Source organism: Heloderma suspectum, chromosome 5 (genome assembly GCF_057233095.1).
Source record: "Heloderma suspectum isolate Gila_16-S chromosome 5, 16-S_ref, whole genome shotgun sequence".
Classification (NCBI taxonomy): domain Eukaryota; kingdom Metazoa; phylum Chordata; class Lepidosauria; order Squamata; family Helodermatidae; genus Heloderma; species Heloderma suspectum.
Genome location: NC_139462.1, coordinates 16,625,166 through 16,649,137, shown reverse-complemented (window position 1 = coordinate 16,649,137; position 23,972 = coordinate 16,625,166). Strand labels below are relative to the sequence as shown.

The 23,972-nt window shown below is 46.2% G+C and overlaps 1 protein-coding gene across 1 annotated transcript; it reads left to right on the top strand.

Annotated features, from left to right (window-relative positions):
* Window positions 1–17,693: 17,693 nt before the first annotated feature.
* LOC146343627 (16 kDa beta-galactoside-binding lectin-like) lies at window positions 17,694–23,347 on the top strand. The gene is made up of 4 exons (XM_084855405.1): window positions 17,694–17,753; window positions 20,996–21,075; window positions 22,461–22,632; window positions 22,933–23,347. Exons 1-4 carry the CDS (start codon window positions 17,745–17,747, stop codon window positions 23,077–23,079), a joined length of 408 nt encoding a protein of 135 aa, XP_084711531.1. The 5' UTR covers window positions 17,694–17,744; the 3' UTR covers window positions 23,080–23,347.
* The last annotated feature ends 625 nt before the right edge of the window (window positions 23,348–23,972 follow it).

Sequence of the window (23,972 nt, the reverse complement as noted above, 5' to 3'; positions counted from 1 at the left end):
CTTTCAGCCATCAAAGTTGTATCATCTGCATATCTGAGATTGTTAATGTTTCTTCCAGCGATTTTAACTCCAGCCTTGGCTTCATCAAGCCCAGCACGTCGCATGATGTGTTCTGTGTACAGGTTGAATAGGTAGGGTGAGAGTATACAACCCTGCCCTACTCCTTTCCCAATCTTAAACCAGTCCATTGTTCTGTGGTCTGTTCTTACCATTGCTACTTGGTCGTTATACAGATTCCTCAGGAGGCAGACAAGATGACTTGGTATCCCCATACCACCAAGAACTTGCCACAATTTGTTATGATCCACACAGTCAAAGGCTTTAGAATAGTCAATAAAACAGAAAGATATGTTTTTCTGAAACTCCCTGGCTTTCTCCATTATCCAGCAGATATTGGCCATTTGGTCTCTAGTTCCTCTGCCTTTTCTAAACCCAGCTTGTACATCTGGAAATTCTTGTTCCATGAATTGCTGGAGTCTACCTTGCAAGATCTTGAGCATTACCTTACTGGCATGTGAAATAAGTGCCACTGTTCGATAGTTTGAACATTCTTTGGTGCTTCCCTTTTTTGGTATGGGGATATAAGTTGATTTTTCCAATCTGTTGGCCATTCCATTGTTTTCCAAATTTGCTGGCATATGGCATGCATCACCTTGACAGCATCATCTTGCAAGAATTTAAACAGTTCGGCTGGGATACCTTCGTCTCCTGCTGCCTTGTTATTAGCAATGTTTCTTAAGGCCCATTCAATCTCACTCTTCAGGATGTCTGGCTCCAGCTCACTGACCACTCCGTCAAATCTATCCCTGATATTATTATCCTTCCTATACAGATCTTCCATATATTCTTGCCACCTTTTCTTGATCTCTTCTGCTTTTGTTAGGTCCTTGCCATCTTTGTTTTTGATCACACCCATTTTTGCCTGGAATTTACCTCCGATGTTTCTGATTTTCTGGAAGAGGTCTCTTGTCCTTCCTATTCTATTCTCTTCTTCCACTTCCACGCATTGCTTGTTTAAAAATAATTCCTTATCTCTTCTGGCTAACCTCTGGAATTTTGCATTTAAGTGGGCATATCTCCCCCTATCACTGCTGCCTTTTGCTTTCCTTCTTTCTTGGGTTACTTCCAGTGTCTCAGCAGACAGCTATCTTGCCTTCTTGGTTTTCTTTTTCTTTGGGACGTTTTTTGTTGCCGCCTTCTGAACAATGTTGCAAACTTCTGTCCATAGTTCTTCCGGGACCCTATCTACTAAATCTAGTCCCTTAAATCTATTCTTCACCTCCACTGCATATTCATTAGGAATATTAGTGAGCTCATATCTAACTGATCTGTGGATCTTCCCTATTCTCTTTAGTCTGATTCTAAATTGTGCATAATTTAAAAATAAAAGAAGTTCATAATCTGAGCTACAGTCAGCTCCAGGTCTTGTTTTTACCAACTGCATAGATGTCCGCCACCTTTGGCTACAAAAGATGTAGTCAATCTGATTTCGGTGTCGACCATCTGGTGAAGTCCATGCATAAAGTCGTCTTTTAGGTTGTTGGAAGAGAGTGTTTGTTATGCACCGTGAGATGTCTTGGCAAAATTCTATCTGCCTATGTCCCACTTCATTTTGTTCTCCCAGACCATGCTTGCCTGTAATTCCAGGTGTCATTTGACTACCCACCTTAGCATTCCAGTCTCCTGTAATGAAAATAACATCTCTTTTTGGTGTATTGTCCAGTAGGTGCTGCAGATCCTCATAGAACTGATCTACTTCTGCTTTTTCAGCATCTGTAGTTGGGGCGTATATTTGGATCACTGTGATGTTAAATGGCTTACCCTGAATTCGAATTGAGATCATTCTGTCATTTTTTGGATTGTATCCGAGCACTGCTTTAGCCACTTTATTATTAATTATGAAGGCTACTCCGTTTCTTCTGTGGTCCTCTTGTCCACAGTAGTAGATCTGGTGGATGGTGCAACCACACTTGAAATACTGTGTATGCTTCTGGTCACTGTGCCTATTGTGTGGTGACCTAAGGATATTGTAGGGCTGGAAAAGGTGCAGTAAAGAGCAACTAAGGGGGCAATCCTATGCATGCTTAGACAGAAAAAAGTCCTACAGCTCCTCATGCTGGGAGTTATAAGACTTTTTTCTGCCTAAACACGCATAGGATTGTGCCCTAAAATCAAGGGGCTGGAGCAACTCCCCAGTGAGAAAATATTACAATGTCTGGTAGTGTTTAGCTTAGAGAAAAGGAAAGTAAGGGGAGATATGATGTTGTTCAGTCGTTCAGTCGTGTCTGACTCTTCGTGACCCTATGGACCATAGTACGCCAGGCCTTCCTGAGGCGTACAAAATAATGTAGGGCATGGAGAAAGTGAATAGTGAGACATTTTTCTCCCTTTCCCATAATACTAGAACCTAGGTCATCCTGTGAAACTGATTGGTGGGAGATTCAGGACAGATCAAAGGAAGTAGTGCTTCACACAGTGCATAGTTAAACTACAGAATTCGCTTCCACAAAGTGTAATGATAGCCACCAATTTGGATGGCTTTAAAAGGGGCTTTAAAATTCATGGAGGATCAAGCTGTCAATGGCTACTAATCCTGATGGCTATATGCTACCTCTAGTATCAGAGACAGTATGACCAGTTGCTGGGGAACATGGGCGGGAGGGTACTGTTGCACTCATGTCCTGCTTGTGGTTTCCTGGTCAACAGCTGGTTGGCCACTGTGTGAACATAATGCTGGACTATCCAGCAGGGCTCTTATGTTCTATGGTCAGCAATATCATGAATTCAACCTTGAGTGGCCAGATCAAAAATGACCATTTACCAAAAATAGTGACTTATCAAGGTTTTCTGGGAGGTGGGGAAAGAAGAGTATAATGAGAAGTTACATGAGAGACCTCCTGCAAGATGGCTGTGGGCATGAGTCAGGCATGCAGGCCTCCTAAAGAGAATGTTCTGAGGCCGTAAATATGACATCACCCAAAGAAAGCATGTGTACCAGGCACATTCTAGGTTTGTTGTTGTTGTTGTTGTTGTTGTTGTTCAGTCATTAAGTCGTGTCCGACTCTTTGTGACTCCATGGACCATAGCACGCCAGGCCTTCCTGTCCTCCGCTGTCTCCCAGAGCGTGCTCAGACATTCTAGGTACTGGGCATATTCTCTGCTGGCTGCTGTCAATGTCATTAATTTGCTATTGCTAGTGACAGCATTCAGGTATTTGAGATGGCCATGCCCCACAGCATCTGCTCCAGGAAGCCTGTTTACCATGAACGTTCCTGGCACTATCTTTAAGGCAAGCACCCTGAAGCCATCGACGTCATTGGTGAGAGGCTGAAGGTGCATACCTGTCAAAGATGACACTGCCTTTGCAGCAACTGCTCTGGGAAATCTCCTTGCAAATTTCACGCTCAGTTCCATCTTGGAAGCACTGTGCTACCATTATTACCAAAGGAGAAATAACGCGCGCATATGACTGAAAGTGAGAGATTGATGTCATGACCAACTTTGAGTTAAACAATCCACAGTTAGTCGGGGCTGCGCAGCAGTGAGTGCTCACTCCACCTCCCTCCCACTCACCCCTTCTGCTTCATTATGATGTGCAAACCTGGAACTCTGGACTGTTGAGGGGGAAACACCCCAGAGTTTTAACCCAACAACAAATCTTTGGGTTCACACATCATGATAAACAACCCAGGAACCCATGGTTGTTTACAAAAACAGAACATAAGCAACAGCATGCTCACTTGCTCCCAGCAACCCAGAGAGTGTGTACCTATGTCTCTTAGGAGCAGGTACTTGGGCTTTTTGCCTCAGGAAGTAAAATGTCTAAGGCCACCCCTGATAATTTTATATAAGACTCAGGCCTGGTTTCCCCTGAGGCGGTAAACTTGTGTCTGGATTGTACCACTTCAAACTGTAGGTGGCAGTGGGGTGTCACATGATGGAAGGCTCCCCTTCTACCTTCTTACCAAAATAAATACATCCCTCCAGGCAGAAATCTAACACAGAAGTGAGAATTATTCTGCCTTGCACTTCTGCCTAACTTGCCAGTTTTCTATGTGGAGGGAACTGTTTGTCTGGAGGAATAGCCATCACATGAGTCCCCACCTGCAGTCAGACATGGTACAGCCCAGATAGAGGTTTTCTTCCTCAGTGAAATGAAGGGCTTATTGGTACTATAAATACATCCAGGAAGCGCAGATACTTCCTTCCCACTCACTTCTGTCCAGTTCTCTTACCTCCCTCCCCATTAGCTCAACACTAATTCAGCTTTTCTCTCTTTCTCTCTCTCTCTCTCTCTCCAGCTCACCATTGTAGCCCAACCAAATGATAAGACCCCTGTGGGTCTACTCTTGGGAAGCCACGAGGGCTGCCAGAAAATATCTCCAAGCGGCTTCTCTAGACATACTTTTAACAGCATCTTGATCTGTGTGAATGAGCAGGAAAAGCTTTTTGCTGCATGGAGACAAGCATTAATCTCACCTCCAAATTACTGCGTGTAAAGCCACTGTTAAAGGCGCAAAACCGGCATCCCCAGAAGCGACGGCCACTTGTTGCAGCAGCACCCCACAGGGCACAAAAATCTCGAGAAGCTGTTCAGTTGCCCCTGTGAGTCTTTGAAGGTGCCGCTCCAGCTTTTTTGCATTGCCACAAGATTCTTTGTTGCTCTTGCTTCTCTGCTGTCTCTGGCATTCACTCACTTTGTAAACCCCCCAGCAACGTTTCTTCTTTTTCTCTGTATTCAGAAGGTATATATCCCACCCACTGAAGTGACCCTGCTCTGACAAGGTAGGTTCTGACACACAAAAGCTTCTGCCACTAGGGGGCACACTCCTATGCATGTTTAATCCTATGCATGCATGCCATGGCTGGCTGGGGATGCTGAGAGTTGTAGGGCTTTTTTCTGTCTAAACATGCACAGGATTGTAACCTCAATGGTCTTTAAGGTGCCACAGGACTCCTAGCTGTTTTCGCTGAAACAGACTAGCCCGGCTATGCCTCTGGCATTGCCCCTGTTCACCACTGAGGTTTCTCTAGCTAGTGGAGAAGGCTATCAGTGGCTACTAGTCCTGATGCCTAGATGCTGCCTCCAGTATCAGAGGCAGCAAGCCTATGTACACCAATTGCTGGGGAACATGAGCAGGAGGGTGCTGATGCACTCATGTCCTGCTTATGGGTTTCCTGTGGGCAGCTGGTTGGCCACTGTGTGAACAGAATGCTGGACTAGATGGGCCCTTGGTCTGATCCAGCAGGGATGTTCTTCGGTTCTTATCCTTGGATGCAAGGATAAAGGGGGGAATCCATGCATATCACCCATTTGCCAGCCACGCCCTTCTCTACAATACTCCATTCCATTCCTCTTGCCACTGTTTTCCATTCCCTCCTTGCAACAGTCAGACAATATTCTATGGCCACTGAGCATGCACCATCCTCATTTCAGTTTCCTTCCCCCGCCCTGAATATTTTTTGTAGATCTGCAAACCTCTGGGTCACCCCCCTCCAAGTCTTCTGACTATACTTATTTATTGTATGTGGGTGGTGCTATTTTGGCTACATAAGCAACGGCACTCACACATAAGCATTGGAAATAGAAGGAATGCTGGTGCGGTAGAAGATCAGTAATGTACTTCAGGCAGAGCACGTTGGTCCACAAATGGCATCAAAAATACATGAAAGCTGAAACACAAGTGTAGGTCTACCTTCCTGCATGGCATCCATCTGTTTCAAGATTGGATTAATATAATTCGCATGCACTCAGAGCAGTGTAAGAAAGGCTAGAGAGCGCTTTTAGTGCTACTTGCCATTAAATAAAAGTACCTGGAAGCCAAGTGAGGAAATATTGTATCCTCAACCAAAGATGAAAAGAAGAGGCTGTGGCCCAGCCAGGCTGCATGCAGTTTTCCTTCACCTCTTCTGCCTGCTTGTCTTGCTTGTTCCTCGTCCTTCTTACATGGGTCGGCTTGTGCCATCTGCTGGCCAAAGTAAGTAGCAGATGTTATTTAAAGGAAGGAAGGAAGGAAGGAAGGAAGGAAGGAAAGAAAGAAAGAAAGAAAGAAAGAAAGAAAGAAAGAACAGCTGACAGGATTTTGCCTTGACTCTGCCAGTATTCCTTTCCCTTTGGAGATGGGGTGGATTTAGATCAGGAAAATAGCACGGGAGGTGGGATGCTGAACATCCCGATGACTTCTTCAATCTAGTTTGGAGCTCCCTGGCTGACATTGTCAAAATAAAATTGTCAGGGGGATGTGTGTAATTCGAGATAATGTTACGCTTGTCCCTATATTTGGGGATCCAGGTGTTGTTAAAGGCACAGGAGAAGGAGACAGCCAAAAAGAGAAGAGTTAATATCACCAGCTGCTGCTTCTCCCAATCACTTCAGCAGCGGTGAGAAAAGCCACACTTAAGTAAAAACCCTCATATCTATGCCTCTCTTAAGATTACAGAAGCCCACTCAGGATCTGGACCTAGCAAGCCTATGACCACCCTTGCACCAATCTGGGGTCACCAAATTTTTAAACAGGCCTCACTCCTGTGCTTTTAACACACGATGCATGTACATTCAGCACATTAAACCTTTTTCTGTTGTGGAAATAAGTGTTGGGGAAAGTCTTACTGGCTCAGTTTGTGTGTGTCAGACCAGTGTAGGAGGAGGGCCAGTGAAAAAAGTTGGCAGCCGTAAGGCTACCTGTCAAGGGGACATAAATGCTTTGTTGAAAAATCCTGCTGTTTTAAATAGACTTAAATGAGCTTAGCTTTCTTTAAATTCTGGGTGCTTTCAGTGGTGTAGTTAGGTAATTTTGACTCTGGACATAATGGTCTTACGTGCCCCCCACCCCCTGGTAGTAATGCCTAGTGGAGGCTGGTGGCTCTGACACCAGTGGGTGGGTGAATCCGCTGACTGAAACCTGGGGCAGATTCACCACCCCACTGGCACCGGAGCCACCAGCCTTTACTGCATACTTCTAAACGTGATATGCCACACTTGCTGTGTGGGGCCCCAAAGTTCTGCCATGACGGCACCGCTGTGTGCTTTGGCAAGGCTGAGAAGTCCAGGTGCCAATAATCATGTACAGAATAACCCTTCTGAAGTACTCGGAGCACTTCATGCATATTGTCTCTGTAATCCTAACAACAGCCCTGTAAAGAAGGCCAGTATGATCATCTCCAGATTGTGGATGAGGAGGCAGAGAGAACGGTGGCTTGCAGGCCACTGAGCGAGTTCATGGCTAGGAAAAGCGTTTCCAGCTCACACACATGGAATGCAATCCTGTGCAGGTTTACTCATGAATACGTCCTACTGCATTCAAAGGAGTTTACTCCCATTTAAGTGTGCATAGTATTGAAGCTTTCAGCACCATGCTCCAGCAGTTTACATGGCCAAGCTACACACACTGAGCAGATAAGCACTGGTGGAAAGCACAACTCCACAGCACTGAGCCAGCACATTTGTACACAAAAGGAGAAGAAAAGAACTACGTCTTCCAGCACTTCAAAAATGAAATGAAGGACACTTGCTTGTTTGCAAAATTCCCCTGTGCTCACACTGCGGTTGGTTGGCTCCCTACCATTACACCAGGGGGGCAGGCCAGGGCGTCAAATCTCGCCCACCTGGGGTCCCAATCTATGTGGGGAATACCGCAACCTCATCTGCAAGTTACTGGAAAGGGGCAGTGTTGTAATTAGTTAGTTCATGGGAAACTTGACCACAGCTATCCTCAGAATCTCTATAGTCTACGGTGCGGTTTCCTGTGATTGTTTTCTTTTGCCCCCCCCCCTTCCATGATTGCTGGGAGCACACATGTCTCTCGCTCCTGCCGTTGTAATGGAACACAAAGTGGGCTGAACAAACTCTTTTGAAACTCTACGCTGTACCTGCATTGTATATGCAAGAATAAAGGTAAAAGGTGTCCCCAACCAGTCGTGTCCGACTCTAGGGTGTGGTGGTCATCTCCATTTCTAAGCCAAAGAGCCAGCGCTGTCCGAAGACGCTTCCGTGGTCATGTGGCTGGCATGACTGAACACCGAGGTGCATGGAACGCTGTTACCTTTCCCGCCGAAGCGGTGCCTATTTATCTACTTGCAATTTCTTGCTTTCGAACTGCTAGGTTGGCAGAAGCAGGGACTGAAGACGGGAGCTCACTCCGTCACGCAGCACTCAGGTCTCGAACTGCTGTCCTGCTGACCTTCTGGTCTGCAGTTCAGCGTCTTAACCACTAAGCCACCACAGCCCCATATGCAAGAATATCTGTGAGTAAAACTGTTCTCTTTCCTCCACTGAAGAAAGGTGTGGTCTCCTTTTATTGTGCTAAGACAGCCTGTGTGCATGTGTGACTGATAAACACTCATTCTGTTTTTCTCTGCTAATTGTGGCATCATCATTACCAAATAATCCCATCAATCCAGCCTTCTGGGGTTCCCTCCCTTGGCCACAGCCCTTTTCCCTCTACCATCAATGGTTTTGTGGTTTCCTGGCTTTTGTGCAGCGTTTTCCCCATTCTAAATACCTCTCCTAAGGCTGCAAGCTGAAGAACTGTACTGAATGTGTGTACACACTAACACACATTTGAACAGGCTTCCCTGAAATCTCCTGAAAGGCAAAAAATAAGAACAAAAAGGAAGCTAGTGATTTTCCAGGGCTGGGTATCCGAAAAGAGGGAATGTCCCTGGTAATTATCGAGCATATATGGCCCACTACAGCTGTAATGTTAAGCTAATTCATGGTTTAGCATTACAAGCATGAGAAGAAGCAAGCCTTGGATTTGGTCAGATGCCGTCCTCCTTCAGGTGTGAGGGTAGGAGGTTAAAACTCCCATTCGCTGATAGGAGATGGTGCTTTGTTCAAACCACAGTTCATTCACAAACTAGGATATTAAACCACAGTTTGAATTGTGGCATTATATGTTATGGTTCTTTATGGGTTAAAGGGAAAAGAGGAAAGAGGGGGAAGTTCAATAAAGCAGGGGCTATCTACTCCGGGAGAGGAACTTTGGTTTCTACTTCAACATGGCTGCTAGTCTTTCTTTTATATACTCTACAGTAGTATGTACTATTTCCTATATTTGGACCTAATGAGAAACAGTGGTTTGTTCCAAACCGCAAATGGAAGCTCTAAACCTCTTCCCCTCATGTGGAAAAGAGGAGGGAAGGGAAGGGTGAAGCCCAGAAGCCTGAGGCTCAAGCCTGCTCATCCTCATAACACCAAAGCATGTTTCAGCATCACGCCCAGATCGGGCCTAGGCAAACAGGTACAGTTTGAAGGAAGGCCTTAAAATGGTTAAAATCTGCCATTCTGGAGTTTCAACATGTCCATCTTTTTGATGGACCTGGATGAAGAGCAGGGAAGAAGAGTTACTCTAAAGAACCAAATGATCAAGGGGCTAGAGGAACTCCCCTATGAGGAAAGATTGCAACGTTTGGGGCGTAGGAAAAAGGATGAGTAAATGGGGTGGGGGGACATGATAGAGGTGTATAAAATTATGCATGGTGTGGAGAAAGAGGACAGGGAGAGGTGTTTCTCCCTCTATTGTAATAATACAGCCCAGGGTCATCCAGTGAATGATGGGAGATTCAGGACTGAGAAAAAGGACACAATGGCTACTAATGATGGCTTTACATTACCATCAGTATTGGAGTCAGTATGCCTCTGAATACCAGTTACTGGGCAACAACAACAGGAGAGGGTTATTGCCCTCTTTTTCTGCTTGAGGGCTTCCCATGGGCGTCTTTTGGGCCACTGTAGGAAATAGGATCTGGAGTAGCCTTCAGAAACAGGTTTGGAAGTGTATTCCTCCAGTGTGTTGAAATCCTGAGGGAGTGATAATGTTCCCATCTTGCCAAAAGATAGTGAAGTCAGGGGAGGACCCTTCCTGGAAAATAATCCTTCCCCTCTCTGAAGGCACTTTTGTACTGCAAGATACTTTCTTCAGCGAACAACCGAACAACAAGGGTGTGTTTCTCTTACTCTGTCCAGATTCATTTGTGTTCAGAAGCATGAGCAACCACTCCACTTTACAGAGCTAGTGAAAAGTTTGGAACGGAGCTGGTTCAACTGCACAATAATAATTAAGGCTGAAATCTACCAGCAACCCTTTGACTGACGGAAAGTTGCCCCAGCTAGTCCTTTTACAATTATATTTAATAGAAGTACTTGTGTATTTTTTTAGAAACGAAGATGGCAAATGCTTTAGGTGAACCATTCCCCATTCTTTCTCACACAGGAGGGCATTTGTTTATTTTATTAAGAATTTGTAACCTACTTTCGCCATCCAACTGGAGAAAGATGGCCATAGTGGCTAACAGCAATGATAAACACATAAAAACAATAATAATGTTGAAGAACAATGAACAAAATCAGCAGTAGACAGTCGAGGCTGGTGGCTGCAATGTCAGTGGGGCAGTAAATCCACTATGGGTTTCAGTCAGAACTCTGAAGGAGCTACGCAAGTGGTTCACCTCTTGGATAGCTCCTTTAGAGTTCTGACTAAAGTCAGAGTGTGGTCTGTGTTTTGCCTGTGTGTGTGCATTTCTCTGAACATCACCACTTTCCCTTCTGTGAAATGGCTATTTTGTTGAGCTCTGCAGGGGACATGATATGGCATTTGGGGCTTCAACCCCACCTCTGCCTTGTACTCAGGCTATTGGTCGACGTTATTTGTCTCTGCGTCCTATCAGTTTGCCTTCTGTGAAATGGGTGTTGACGCAGAAAACTGTGGGATCGAAAGGGTGGTTTCGTGGTTTGGCGCTCAGCTCCTACTTTGGGCTTTAGCTAGGATCATTGGCAAGTTACTTTATTCAATTTCTTGGCCAAGTTACTTGTCTCTGAGCGTCATCATTTTGTTTTCTGTGAATTGGGCACTGGAGCAGAAAACCATGGGCTGCAAAAGAGCAGTTTTGTGTTTTGTGGGCTCATACTCTACCACTCCCTTGTAGTTAGGATTTTGGTCAAGTTATTTTTGACCTCACTGTTTGCCTTCTGGGAAATGGGTGTTTTGTGACTGGCCACACCCAACACGGCAGCCATTCTGTGAATGGGCAAGCCCCTGTCCTGTGGCAGCCATTTTGTGAAAGCATCCATGACACTCTCAAAATACCAGATCTCCCCAGTGGTTCTAAAGGTTGAGGATCTCTGTATAATGTGAGTTCAGGCCCCACCATGGGGATTGTTAGGAGCATTATTTGCATGGCAGTGGAGACAATCATGTCAGAGGCGAAAGAGAAGGAGCTCCTGAGGCTTCTCCGCACACTGCAGACTCCAAAAATGAAGCCTCCTACCCACTCAGCCATGTAGAATTTCATTTCATTCTTTTCATTTATTATACTTCTATACCACCCCATAGCCGAAGCTCTCTGGGCAGTTCACAAAAATGAAAATGCCATTAAAATACATTACATAAAGTATAAAACCAATGACCAGGTGTCCTACTTTACAGAGGACAATCCTCTGCTATTGAAGGTGTCCTCTATTTGAAGAGGTGACCACATCTGGTATAAAGATAAAGAGCCATAATAAGATGGGAGAGCAGCAGGGGCCTTGCAGTTGCCCATCCACGGTTAACGCCTAGATAGCAGACTGAGCAGGCACACAGGTCACCGGGGTGGTGGTGGTGTCTTCACGACAACGAAATGGGAAGCACGTTGGAGTATTACTGGGATATTCATGGAATCGGCATTGGTCTGTCAGGGACACACAAAGCAAGAAAAGCCGAGTGTAGCATACCTTTAAAATCCAGTTTTCAGGGGTCACACAGTGCTTGAAAGGAACATACTTCCGGGTGGGGTGGGGGGAGTAGAACTGAACATCATCAAACTGGCAGGGGCTGCTCAACCAATGAGAGAGGCTTGTTTCCTGCCCCTGTCCAGGCTCCCCTCTGCTACATTATTATGAATGGAGAGCAACTAATTTTCCCCATGTGTGCACATTTCCCTGAAGAAGCCAAAATCCCCAGTTCTGCAGCACAGCATCTGAAGGCTCCCCCTGAGAGCTTCCCCCCACCCCAATTTCACCACATTCCAGCAATCTGCTGTGGAGTCATTGCTCCCACCCCATTTTTCTCCATGTGTGCACTTTTGCCTATTGCTTCTACCCCACCCGCTGCCTTTCTCCCTTTCTCCTCCCTGCTGGCAACAGAGAAACAACTTTGCATCAGAGAAACTACAGAACTACAGAACATCAAAAAAGCACAGCATCACAGTAGCAATTTAAGAGAGCATCGGAGAAGTGAAAGAGCACTTTAGGGTGAGTTACTAAAGTTAGCCTTTAACCCTTTCACTGCAGGGGAGCAAGATTTATTTCTTACTTCTGAATAACATGCACAGAAAGGGGGGAATATGTTAAAGATTAAAAGCAGGCTAGCTAAGGTGAAGGAGCATCCCCACTATCGCAGCAATGTGAGAGGTCGCTGCTGCGCTCCTGGGGATTTTCTCAATGGGAAAAACTTCCGTTGGGGAAACAAGACGGAATGGGGTGTCCCACCCCCTTGACCACGTCACTGCCAGGTCACAGAGGCACGCCCAGGATTTAATGCACGGGGGGGGCATGGTACACTGTGGTAAAACCACCAGGGAGCCGCTTTCATTACAAAAGTTGGAGTAAAAGGAGTTTCAGAAAACGTGGCTTTTCAAGAAGGAAGTGGCTGATTGGCAGTGGATTAGTGACGATGTCATCTGTTGCAAAGGAACTCAGACTGCTCTAACTTCACACTAAACTGCTTGTGAAGACAGCCCCCTGGGCACAGTCTTCCCCACTGTAGTGAGATATCTTGCATGTCTTTTTAAATAATAGATGTTCTTTCTAAATGTGCACCTATACATATAAATTTGGTGAAGGGGCATGAAAGGAAGGACAGAAATATCTCCATAAATATAAATCAGTTACAAGGCATAAGTGTCCTATTTAGCCCACAACACATCACACGATTTAGAAAGTGTCTTACTTGAAAGTATTGATGTAATATTACCCATATTTTCACACTTTTTGTTAGATTTTTGTTAGATTTTTGTTAGACATTATTTTTGTCACTCATGGGCATTAGTAATCCTGCTCCTTTCTAGCTTTGCCCTTTCACTCCCCACTACTCCTTTGCTGTCCTATTTTCCCCTCCCTCCATGCCTCTAGCCTCAATATTTCTCTCCTCCCCACCACCTCTTTAGCTCACTTTTGACTAGCCAGGCCCCCACAGCAGCCATTATATGACTCGCCACATCCTCTATTGGGAGCCATTTTGTAGTGGTGTCCACAGCAGTCCCTCAAGTTCTCAAATGTGCCCACAGGTCCAAAAAGGTTGGGGACCCCTGCCGCAGATTCTCAGTCAGAGAAGGATTTTCTCCCTCACCTGATACCTGATTGTTTTTTCAAGTGGAGATGATGGAGATGGAAGCTGGGATATTCTGCCTGCAAAGTACGTAGTCTGCCACTGAGCTGTGGCCCCTCCCCAAAAGGTACCGCCTCCCTCGTCCCACAAGCTGCAGTTTGTTTGTTTATTACATTTCTAATTCACCCTATCACTAATGTCCTTTGGGTGGATTACAAGCAATTAAAAAACTGAAATGCCATAGAACAGTTAAAATATAAAATACAATACTAATTTGTTGTTGTTCAGTTGTTAAGTCGTGTCTGACTCTTCGTGACCCCATGGACCATAGCACGCCAGGCCTGCCTGTCCTCCGCTCTCTCCCGGAGTGTGCTCAAGTTCATATTCATTGCATCAGTGATGCTATCCAGCCATCTCATCGTCTGCCGTCCCCTTCTTCTTTTGCCTTCAATCTTTCCCAGCATCCGGGTCTTTTCCAGAGAGTTTTCTCTTCGCATTCAGTGGCCAAACATTGGAGCTTCAGCTTCAGTATCTGTCCTTCCAATGAGCAGTCAGGGTTGAGTTCCTTTAGGATGGATTTGACCTCCTTGCAGTCCAGGGGACTCGTAGGAATCTTCTCCAGCACCACATCAATTCTTCAGCGCTCAGCCTTCCTTATAGTCCAGCTCTCACAGCCATACATTACTACTGGGAAAACCATAGCTTTGATTAGACGAACCTTTGTCAGCAAGGTGATGTCCCTGCTTCTTACTATGCTGTCTAGGTTTGCCATAGCTTTCCTCCCAAGGAGCAAGTGTCTTTTAATTTCATGGCTACAAATGCTTGTCCATTTTAGTTTGCTGATTCCCAAGATGTCAATGTTCAATCTTGCCATCTCATGTTTGACCACCTCCAGCTTACCTTGATTCATTGATCTTACATTCCAGGTTCCTAAACAATATTGTTCTTTACAGCATCGGACTTTCTTTTCACCACCAGACACATCCACAGCTGAGTGTCCCTTCAGCTTTCGCCCAGCTGCTTCACTCTTTCTGGCGCTACTTGGAAATTCCCTCTGCTCTTCCCCAGTAGTATATTAGACACCTTCCGACCTGAGGGGCTCATCTTCCGGCGTCATCTCTTTTAGCCTTGTGATACGTTCCATGGGGTTTTCTTGGCAGGAATACTGGAGTGGGTTGCCATTTCCTTCTCCAGTGGACCACATTTTGTCAGAACTCTCTCCCATGATCTGTCCATCTTGGGTGGCCCTGCACGGCATAGCTTATGGCTTCACTGAGTTACGCAAGCCCCTTCACCACAACAAGGCAGTGATCCATGAAGGGGACAATACTAATACTTATATTTTAAAAGTATAAAATATAATGCAAAACAATAAACAGTGCAGGAATCGATAAAATAGCCATCGTAACCTAGAACTTGGTCTCTAAAATGCCTGGGGAAAAAGAAAGGTCTTTGCCTGGTGCTGAAAAGACAATGTTAGTGCTGAGCGAACCTCTTTGGGGAGTTTATTCCATAAGTGGGGTGCCAGAACTGAGAAGGCCCTCTCTCTTGTAGCCGCCCACCTAGCTTCCTTCCTTGGCGGGGGGACCTGGAGGAGACCTCTGAAGATGACCCAAGGATCTAGGTAGGCACATGCATGAAGACACGTGCCTTTAGATATCTGGTCCCAAGCCATTCAGGGTTTTAAAAGTCAACACCAACATTTTGAATCTGGCTCAGAAATGGACTGGAAGCCAGTGTAGCTGATGGAGCACAGTTCCACAGGAATGTGAGCTGGCAACCACAGAAATAGAGAAGACAAAGGAACTGACCACATTAAAATGGCCACTGCTACACGGGAATTTGCACTGGCATGACTGGTTGGTAGCCTGTGCTCTTCCAAGAGCAACATAAAAAACAGGGCTGGCCCTACCATTAGGCAGAGTGAGGCAGCTGCCCCGGGAAGCCGATTCTGAGTGTCATGAAAGGGCAGCAAATTGATAGTCATTTAGTTTGTTAATACTGTATTTTTATTCCCAGGGGGAGGGGGAGAGGTGCTTGTGGAATTTTTGGCGTCATGTGCCAAAATAACGTGGCTGGCTTTGAGTACTATGTGCCTTGACTTGGGTGGGGGGTGGGAGGGTGGCTATTTGCTGCTCCATCTCAGGCAGCAAAATGTATCGGGCCCTGACAAAATGTACAGTGTGGCAAAGGGTGCAAGCAGAGCAACGACAGCAGCCATTCCCACCCAGGCCCCAGCAACACTGTCATCGCTCTCCAATCTCAGCTGCGCTCCCGAGGCCGCCCCATTGCTCATAAACCGAGAAAACCAATCAGAACATGCAGCGCTACGTGTGGGTTTCCTGTGGGCATCTGGTTGGTCGCTGTTTGGACAGAATGCTGGACTACATGGACCCTTGGTCTGACCCAGCAGAGCTCCTATCATGTTCTTGATGAAGGAACATCTTGATGACAGCACAGCCCATGCCATGCCCTCCCCTGCCCCAGGAGACCCAGCCTGGCTAACTGGGAAGAGTTCTCACTGAACGGACATGCTAAGGCAGCATACCTGAGAAAATAAATGTTGGCAATCCACTCTTCGTATATTGGCTTTGAATCCAGGCTGTCTGTGCAAAGTTCACATCATCAAAGTTGCCCCCTTCTGTAGGGTGGCCGTGTACTTTACAGAAGACAGTCCTCTATTTGAAGGAATGTGCAGACCAAGGCCAGTGTAAGTGTCAAGAACCGTAAGAGGGGAAAGAGCAGGGACCTCGAGGCTGTCTGTCTGTCGTCAACAGTTAGCAGCTGGACAGCAGACTGAGAAGGTACACAGTCTTCCCCATTATGGTGAGATTATTGCATTTCTATTTAAGTTATGTCTAAATTTGCACCTATGCACACAGATTAACATACGCCCATTTTATGAAGATCTGTGTCCCCTTTTGCCCTCTTTTTTGGGTGGTGCATTTCGTCTTTTTTGACAATGCATACATCGCCACCCTACCCATCAGGCATTCTAACTAAGTGCGCTGATTTTCCAGTGTTCTGACTTCCATGGAGAGCCTCCGTGGACAGAAGAGGCTCTCCTCTTCAGACAGTCACCATCCACGAATAGAGGGCAATGGATACAACGAAAGAGAGGGGCGGGGGCGGAGCACTCCCTCTCATCATGTGTCTGCCCTATTCAGGTACAGAACACCTGAATAGGGCTTTTTACTTCTTGTGTTCTGCACGCTATGCTTCTGTTAGTGCAGCCCAAGATTGCATTAGCCTTCTTGGCGGCTGTATCACGCTGCTGGTTCATATTCAGCTTGTGATCCACGAAGACACCTAGGGCCTTTTCATATGTACTGCTGCCAAGACAGGTCTCCGCCATCCAATCCTTGTTATCTTTGATTTTTTTTACTGAAATGCAAGACTTTTCATTTATCTCTGTTGAATCTCATGTTGAATTTTGCTGTGACGTGTATGTCTGCCTGGTTTGGGGGAGTGTGTGTGCTGTGTGTGTTTTGCCTATGTTTTTGGTATGTGTTTGGTTGCCTGTGTGTGTTTTTCTGAGCAATCACCACTTTGCCTTCTGTGAAATGCCTATTTTGTTGTCCTTTGTGGGGGCAAATATGTGTTTTGGCATTTGGGGCTTCAACCCCACCTCTTCCTTGTACTCAGTTTCTTAGCCAAGGTACTTGTCTCTGAGCCTTACCAGTTTGCCTTCTGTGAAATGGGCACTGGAGCAGAAAACCATGAGCTGCAAAAGAGCAGTTTGTGTTTTGGACTCAGACTCTAGCACTGCATTGTAGTGAGGACCTTTGGCAAGTTACTTTTCTTTTAGCTTCATGGGTTTGCTTTCTGGGAAATGGGTGTTTTGTGACTGGCCACATCCCCCGAGGCAGCCATTTGGTGAGAGCATCCACAGAACTCCCAGCATTCCAAGTGTGACTACTGCTGGGGAGCCCCGTTTTAATTGGCGGTTCCAAGGCCTGAATCTGGAGCTGCGTGCATGGAGGGCATGTGCTGTCCCCCTTGGCTGCAGTCCTTCCCCACTGACAGCCAAAAAAGGTGATTTGCATCTCCGTCTTTCATTGGCTCATGGGATCCTGTTGCCTGCCTTCCTGTCTGTGCTGGCACCCAAATCCAGATCAAAGAAACAATGGACAAATGTTTCAATGAGCACCAGCCAGGAGGCAACTGCTATCAATTGCCCAAAAAGAAAAAAGCACCAGCTGCTTTAGCTTATCGAAGGCATCGCCATTCTTGCAAACAGGCCAGCTTTTGCACCCACTGGCCCTGATTCTCTCCTTCATGCATATCTGATCTGAAACCCACCCACCCCAATCCTGGCTGTGCACCTTTTTTGTCATGTGATGCCAGTTCCAAGAATATTTTAAGGCAGCTGGGGCGCCTTTTGCCAAGTCACAGAGCTGAGATTGCAGGCGAAAGGAACCCCAGCAAGGCTGCAGCATGGAGTGTGTGAGTCTTGGCTTCTCTCTTGTTGCTGTGCTTCTTAGAACGTTGGTACTGAGTTGGAGAATCAAGCAGGTGGAACAGGGCTGGGCTGGAAAGCCCAGAAACATGCTAATGTCTGCCAAAATAATAACACACTAAAAAATAAAAAGGTGAAGACCTTTTTATTTCCCCAGGCTTTTTAGTCCTTCAGATTTGTTTTTCAATGTATTATTATGCGTTTAGATCTTTATCCTGTTGTTGGCTTTTACTTTGGTTTTGTTTTAAAGGTTTTATAGGATGTTTTTATCCTGTTGAATTTTAGGGTTTTAATATTTGTGAACTGCCCAGAGAGCTTTGGCTGTCGAGCGGTACAGAAACGTAATAAAAATAAATACATAAATATAGGTAGCTTGTCCTCCTTGGAGTAGGCTTAGTTTGCAACCTAGTTGATTACTGCTGCATGTATGCTCTGCACCCTTCTCTCCTTTTTGGCTGCTTCTATTTTCTTGCTATTGGTATTATTTAGTATTGGTATTATTTAGTATTATTTTCTAATAATTTCTGGTGCTTGTCAGTGGGGCTGTCCTCTATTATGACTATAAGGGGCCATCTCTACGCATGGAGCTTTCCAGCATAAATTTTTTAAAAAGGCAGGTCTGTTGGGATTTACAATCCAAAATTTGCCTATGGGAGATGCAAGGGTCTTGACAGGGTGAATGCAAGTGCAGTTCTGCATGCTTCAACTCTAACGAGAGACAGAAATTCAGGGTCTGATTAAAGGCTTTGCAGAAACGGTGGGATTTGGCACGTGCATATTTGAGTTGACATGCCAAGTTTATTTATTTTATTATTTACAGTATCTACTGGCTGCTCTGTACCGGAGCTCTTGGAAGCAGTGCTCTCTCTAATCTGAGAGTGCTGTAAGAGCTGTCTTCCTGTGCTGCTCTCTTGAGAAATCTGAGGATATTACTGGGAATAACATGGCAGGGGAAGCGGGAACTCTTGGCATGGAGAGGCTGACCCCTGACTGTAAAAAGCTGGCAACCCCTGGGTCAAAACTTCCTGCCCATATATAACTTATCAGTCTGATGAAAGAACTGATGTGTCAAAAGAAAAGCCAGCAAGTATGCAGCTGGGATGTCACCTTGAATGCACCCATTGTATTCTGATCTTTCCAGTAATTCAAAATGTGCCCAGCCAGTTAAAACATCTCCTACCTGGTGCAACTGTTGCTTCTTCCTTGGTCCTGATCTCTTACTTCTTTTTTTCTGGGGCTTTTCTGGGGCTATCTGTAGCCTCCCATGCAGCTGATTGAAAGTGGGATGGGGGGGGGGTGTATGTGGCACGAAGAAGACCAGAACACAAGGTTTAGCTGTCATGGTGATAATCGCCTTATCATGAGTACGGACAGTGGCTGGGCTTGGAAGGGTGGATAAAAGTGGCCTCATCCAGTGGCAGGAAACCAAGGCCATCCTGGTTTGGATAGTGTTCAGAAAATGGTGCACTTCATGGCTGATTTCTAGTGCTAAATCAGACATGAGGATTTATATAATGGTCCCCATGGTGTTAACATTATTGTATTTCTTTATTCTCTTTTTAAGCCAGCCAGTAACAAACATTCTCTGGGTAGATTACAAACAGTTAAAAGAATAAAATACAATACAAATAGTGAAAAGAATAAAATAGAATATGAATGACAAACTGCACAGAAATGGATCGATACAAAAAGATGTATAAAAAACAGCCATTGAAATCTAAAAGCTAAGTCTATAAAATGCCTGGGAGAAAAGAAAGGTCTTCGGCTGGTGCCAAAAAGTTAACAATGTCAGCGCCAGGCAAGCCTCCTTGGCGAGGGCATCCCGTAAAGTGGGTGCCACAACTGAGAAGGCCCTCTCAGTTGTACTCTCTCTCCCAACTTCCTTCAGTGGGGCCTGCCTGCTGGAAGAGGAAAATCAGCGGCATTATCAGGATTTTTTTTTTTGCTGGCACCGCCCCGCACAATTTTGCAGGGTGGCCACAGCAGGAATGCAGACAGCAGGGATAGGGATGAAAAGGGCTGCTGGACTTCCCAGTGTTGCCCACTCCTGCATTAGGTACTCTGTTCCTAATCTATTTGGGGAGTTAAAGGTCAACACCATCACTTTGAATTGGGCTTGGAAATGGCTCAGAAACGGACTGGAAGCCAGTGCAACCAGTTCCACTTAGTAGTCTAGCAGCTCTACTTCGAACCAACGCAAAGCCCCAGGGATGATGTGCCTGGCCCTCAGCTGGTTGCTACTGTTTTTTACTGGCCCTTCTTCCAATTCCTAAATTCCAGTTCCAATTCACCTGCTAATTAATGTACTGTGACCTGCAGATTGCCATCTTGCAGCAACCAGGAAGCGGGGCCTTCTTTGTGGGGGCACCCACCTTCTGGAATGACCTCGCACCTGTTATTCGGGAGGCACCAATTGTATCGTGTTTTAGGCACCAGTTAATGGCCCATTTCTTTACTCTGGCCTTCGCTGAATGAGTGTGCTATCCAGTTTGTGTGTTAGTAATGATGGTGTTGTACTGGTTTTAATGTTTTAGTTAATGTTTTATAGAAATGTTTTAGCAATTATTATGTATTTTAATTGTATTTCAATGTACATAATAATACATTTCAATGGACGTCTGCCCCACGGGAGCTTCTAGGGCCAAGATCCAAAGGCCTGTGGACTCTGGCTGTGGGAACATAGGAAGCTGCCTTGAGTCAGACGCTTGGTCCATCTGGGCCAATGTTCTCAACTCTGACTGGCGGCGGCTCTCCAGGGTTTGAGACGGGAGTTTTTCCAGCCTTTCCTGGAGATCCTGAGGACTGACCCTGGGACCTTTTGCATGTCACCAGCTGCTCTTCCTCCTCATCCTCGTCCTCATCATTGCTGCCACTTGCTTGCTTGACAGGCAGAGAGCCAGAAGCTAGTGGGCACTGGCATCTACTGCTCCTGTTTCTCCTCACCACCATTGGCCGGGCCAGAGCGACAGACAGGTGAACATGCAGGCTGCAATGGTGAAGAGGAGAACCAAGTCCAGGGGGCTGTTGTCAGTGGGCCCCTGCTGGGGTGTGGGCCCTTGGCAGGTGCCCAGCCATGCTTACTCTTGACACCAGCCCTGACTCTGCCACTGAGCTATGCCCTTTGCAACGCCCAAAAATTGCAAGGTCATTAGGAGGGAGAACTCTAAAACCCCATAATAAGCTTCCTATCATCGTAGCTGTGTAAAATGTCTCATCTTCCCTCTCATAGGCACTGGCCGCTACTCGTGTGAACCTTCGACTTGGAGAAACTGTTGAAGTCAAGGGGAAGATCTTTCCAGGCAGCAGAGGGTAAGTGGTGAAGGAAGGTGAGCGTGCCCCAGGACAGATGGGCTGACTCCCCGTTTCAGGTCACACACAGTGGAGGGTGGATTGCTGCAGTTCAGCTCGCAGTCTGTACACATCTGGGGATCAGTATTATGTGTCCCCACATCCCCGAGGCGTGAGAAGTTTCAGGGGTGCAATGTTGGCCCAGGTTTAGTTTCTTTTGAATGAAGAGATTCCTGGAGACTTACTGGCGTTTTGTAATATTTGCATTTATTTAGAAATAAACAGGTTGAGTACAATGGTGTAGTGGTCAGTTTGGAACTGCAGGCACTCATCACGCCCCCAAGGAGAGTCCACAAGAGCGGGCAGCTGTGTTGATCCACATCAACAAACCAGTTCTAGCAATTTTCATCTCGATCAGGAGCAGGAGTTTTGAAAAGCTGATGGCTCTTAATTGCCCATCCCAAGCCACCCCCAAATACTTGGCCTTATAACAGGGGTAGCTCTCAACTATATATTGTTGCTGGGAAAATGCATTTTCCCCAGCTTTGGTGAGGATGGCAGCTAAGCTCAGAGGGAGCAGGGAAGCCGGAGGGGGGTGGCAGGTGATGTCATAGCCCTGGTGGTTCAACTCTGTGAGCGCTGGCTCCACTACAATGGAGCATAGGTGGAGGCAGACAGCTTGAACGTTCCAGTAGCAAATTCTGCTGCCCCCTCGCTCAGATCTCCAGGAACAGGCAGCTCCCAAAATGCATTTGCCAGAGCTCAAAGCGAGCCCTCTGCCTCTTTATCTCACAAACACACGGATCTTGCTCACACCATCCTTAGCTGGTGTGGGGGTGGGGAGGAGCGGGGAGAAAGGAATGCCTTTTGCTAAAATGGATTTCATTTTCCAGAAGTGGTTTCGGCTGTTTCCTAGTCATTGTGGGCCATTTATCTCCGCCTTCCCCAACCTTTCCTCCAGATGCATGGGACTGCAACTCCCATAATTCCCAGTCAGTCCCATGCATCTGGAGGGCACTAGGTTGGGGAAGGCTGATTTACCTGTACTCTCCCTAGCAATAGATGTACCTGGCAATTTGGCAGGCTGCTGACCATGAAGGAACCTCTCTACACAGTGGAGGCTGGTGGCTCCGATGTCAGTGGGGCAGTGAATCTGCTCCAGGTTTCAGTCAGAACCAGTCAAAACTCCAAAGGAGCTACCTTGGAGAGCTTCTTTAGAGTTCTGACTAGTTCTGACTGAATCCTGGAGTGGATGCCCCACTGACATTGGAGCCACCAGCCTCCACTGCCTTTACAGTCATTCTGACCCCATTAGCACCCCCTGTCTAACCTCCCCCTGTCCATAAAAAAAGACCTGTTCATGCTGTGTTCTTGTTTCTCTCTCATGCCTGGGATCATCCTCTCAGTTTTGAGGTGAATCTGGGCAAAGACAGCGACAACTTAGTGCTTCACTTCAATCCCCGCTTTGACTGCAAGGGTGATGTGAACACCATCGTGTGCAACTCCAGGCAAGACGGGGTGTGGGGAGAAGAGCAGAGAGAAACCAACTTCCCTTTTGAACAAGGTGGCAAGTTTCAGGTGAGGGATTAGCAGTGAATCAAATGGGGGGGGTTGAATGGAGCAGGGAGGTGGGTGGTTTCCCTGGGAATCAAAATAGATCCCTAAAAGCTGATGTTTGCTCATCCCTGATGTGAAGCACTGGGATAAAAACAGCCTGAGATTCTCTTCTAGTGAAGTCAGAACATGGAAACGCACAAGGGCCAGCTTGCACTGCTTTTAGAAGGGCTATCGTTCAAAGTCTTCAGTGCTGTCAGGGCATGTAAGAGGGTTCAGTCTCCCAGACGGGGTGTGATTCCTTCTCTCCTTTGCTTCTTGCAGGGTTCCTTTACTTTTGCTTCTGATGAGATACAGGTTAAACTGGCCGAGGACTACGTGATCTCCTTCCCCAACCGGTTGGGCCTCGATGTCATCGACTATATTGCCGTGGAGGGAGACTTCAAAATCAGAGTTCTTAAATTTCCCTGAGCTAGTCCTGTGCTCCTACAGTCTTGCTACTTGGCTGAATAAAGTCAAATGTATTCTTCAGACAGGCCACGTATAAGATCTGTTGCATTGCTCTTCTCTTTCTGTTGAGGTGGTGCCCCTTAATAGGGAACCTTCTGCTAGAGTTTCAGGAGACAAAATGACCCAGGAACCTCTTTCTTGCTTGTATCCGCTACGATGGGTTGCCTTGACAGTGTGCCCTTTTTTCTATAAAATAAACATTGTCTAAGGCTGGGGCTAGGAGTGCAGCATATCTCTATCGAAATTGTGCAGTTTCTGCCACTGGCTGCATATTGCTGTTGGAAGTTGTATGCCTGTGGAAGTTTGCAAATTACTCAGGAGCCTCTCTCATACACAACCCAGATGGAGCAGTTAAGACTCAATGAAATCAATGGGACTACTCATGAGTAAGTTTGCATAGCCGATCTTTCATGGTAAAAAGATGCCTCACACTTGGGATGTTCAAACATTTAACGTATTCTGCTCTTCTGCCCACAGAGCATTCAAACATATCTTTCCCAAAAGGTCTTTGCTACATAGGTTACCTCCCATCTCTGCATAAATATGCAGCCCATTATTTGTGCAGGCATTGTATAGGGCATTGTGGAATCCTGTCTTGGGGGTCTGCATATCCCTCTGGTTGCTGAACTATAATTCATAAAGGATTCAACTCCATCTCCTATATCTTGAACAGGGACAAAGGCACACTGCATGTATTAATCATTACACCAGGGCAAGGATGCCTGTGTTATCAACCTGCACTGTTTTGTGAATGGCCATGGTTGTGGTGATTATCACTGTCTATACTTTCGGCATTTCAGTTTCCTCTGACCTCCCTTTTTTTAGCCCCACCACCATCACCGCTATGTTCCAAT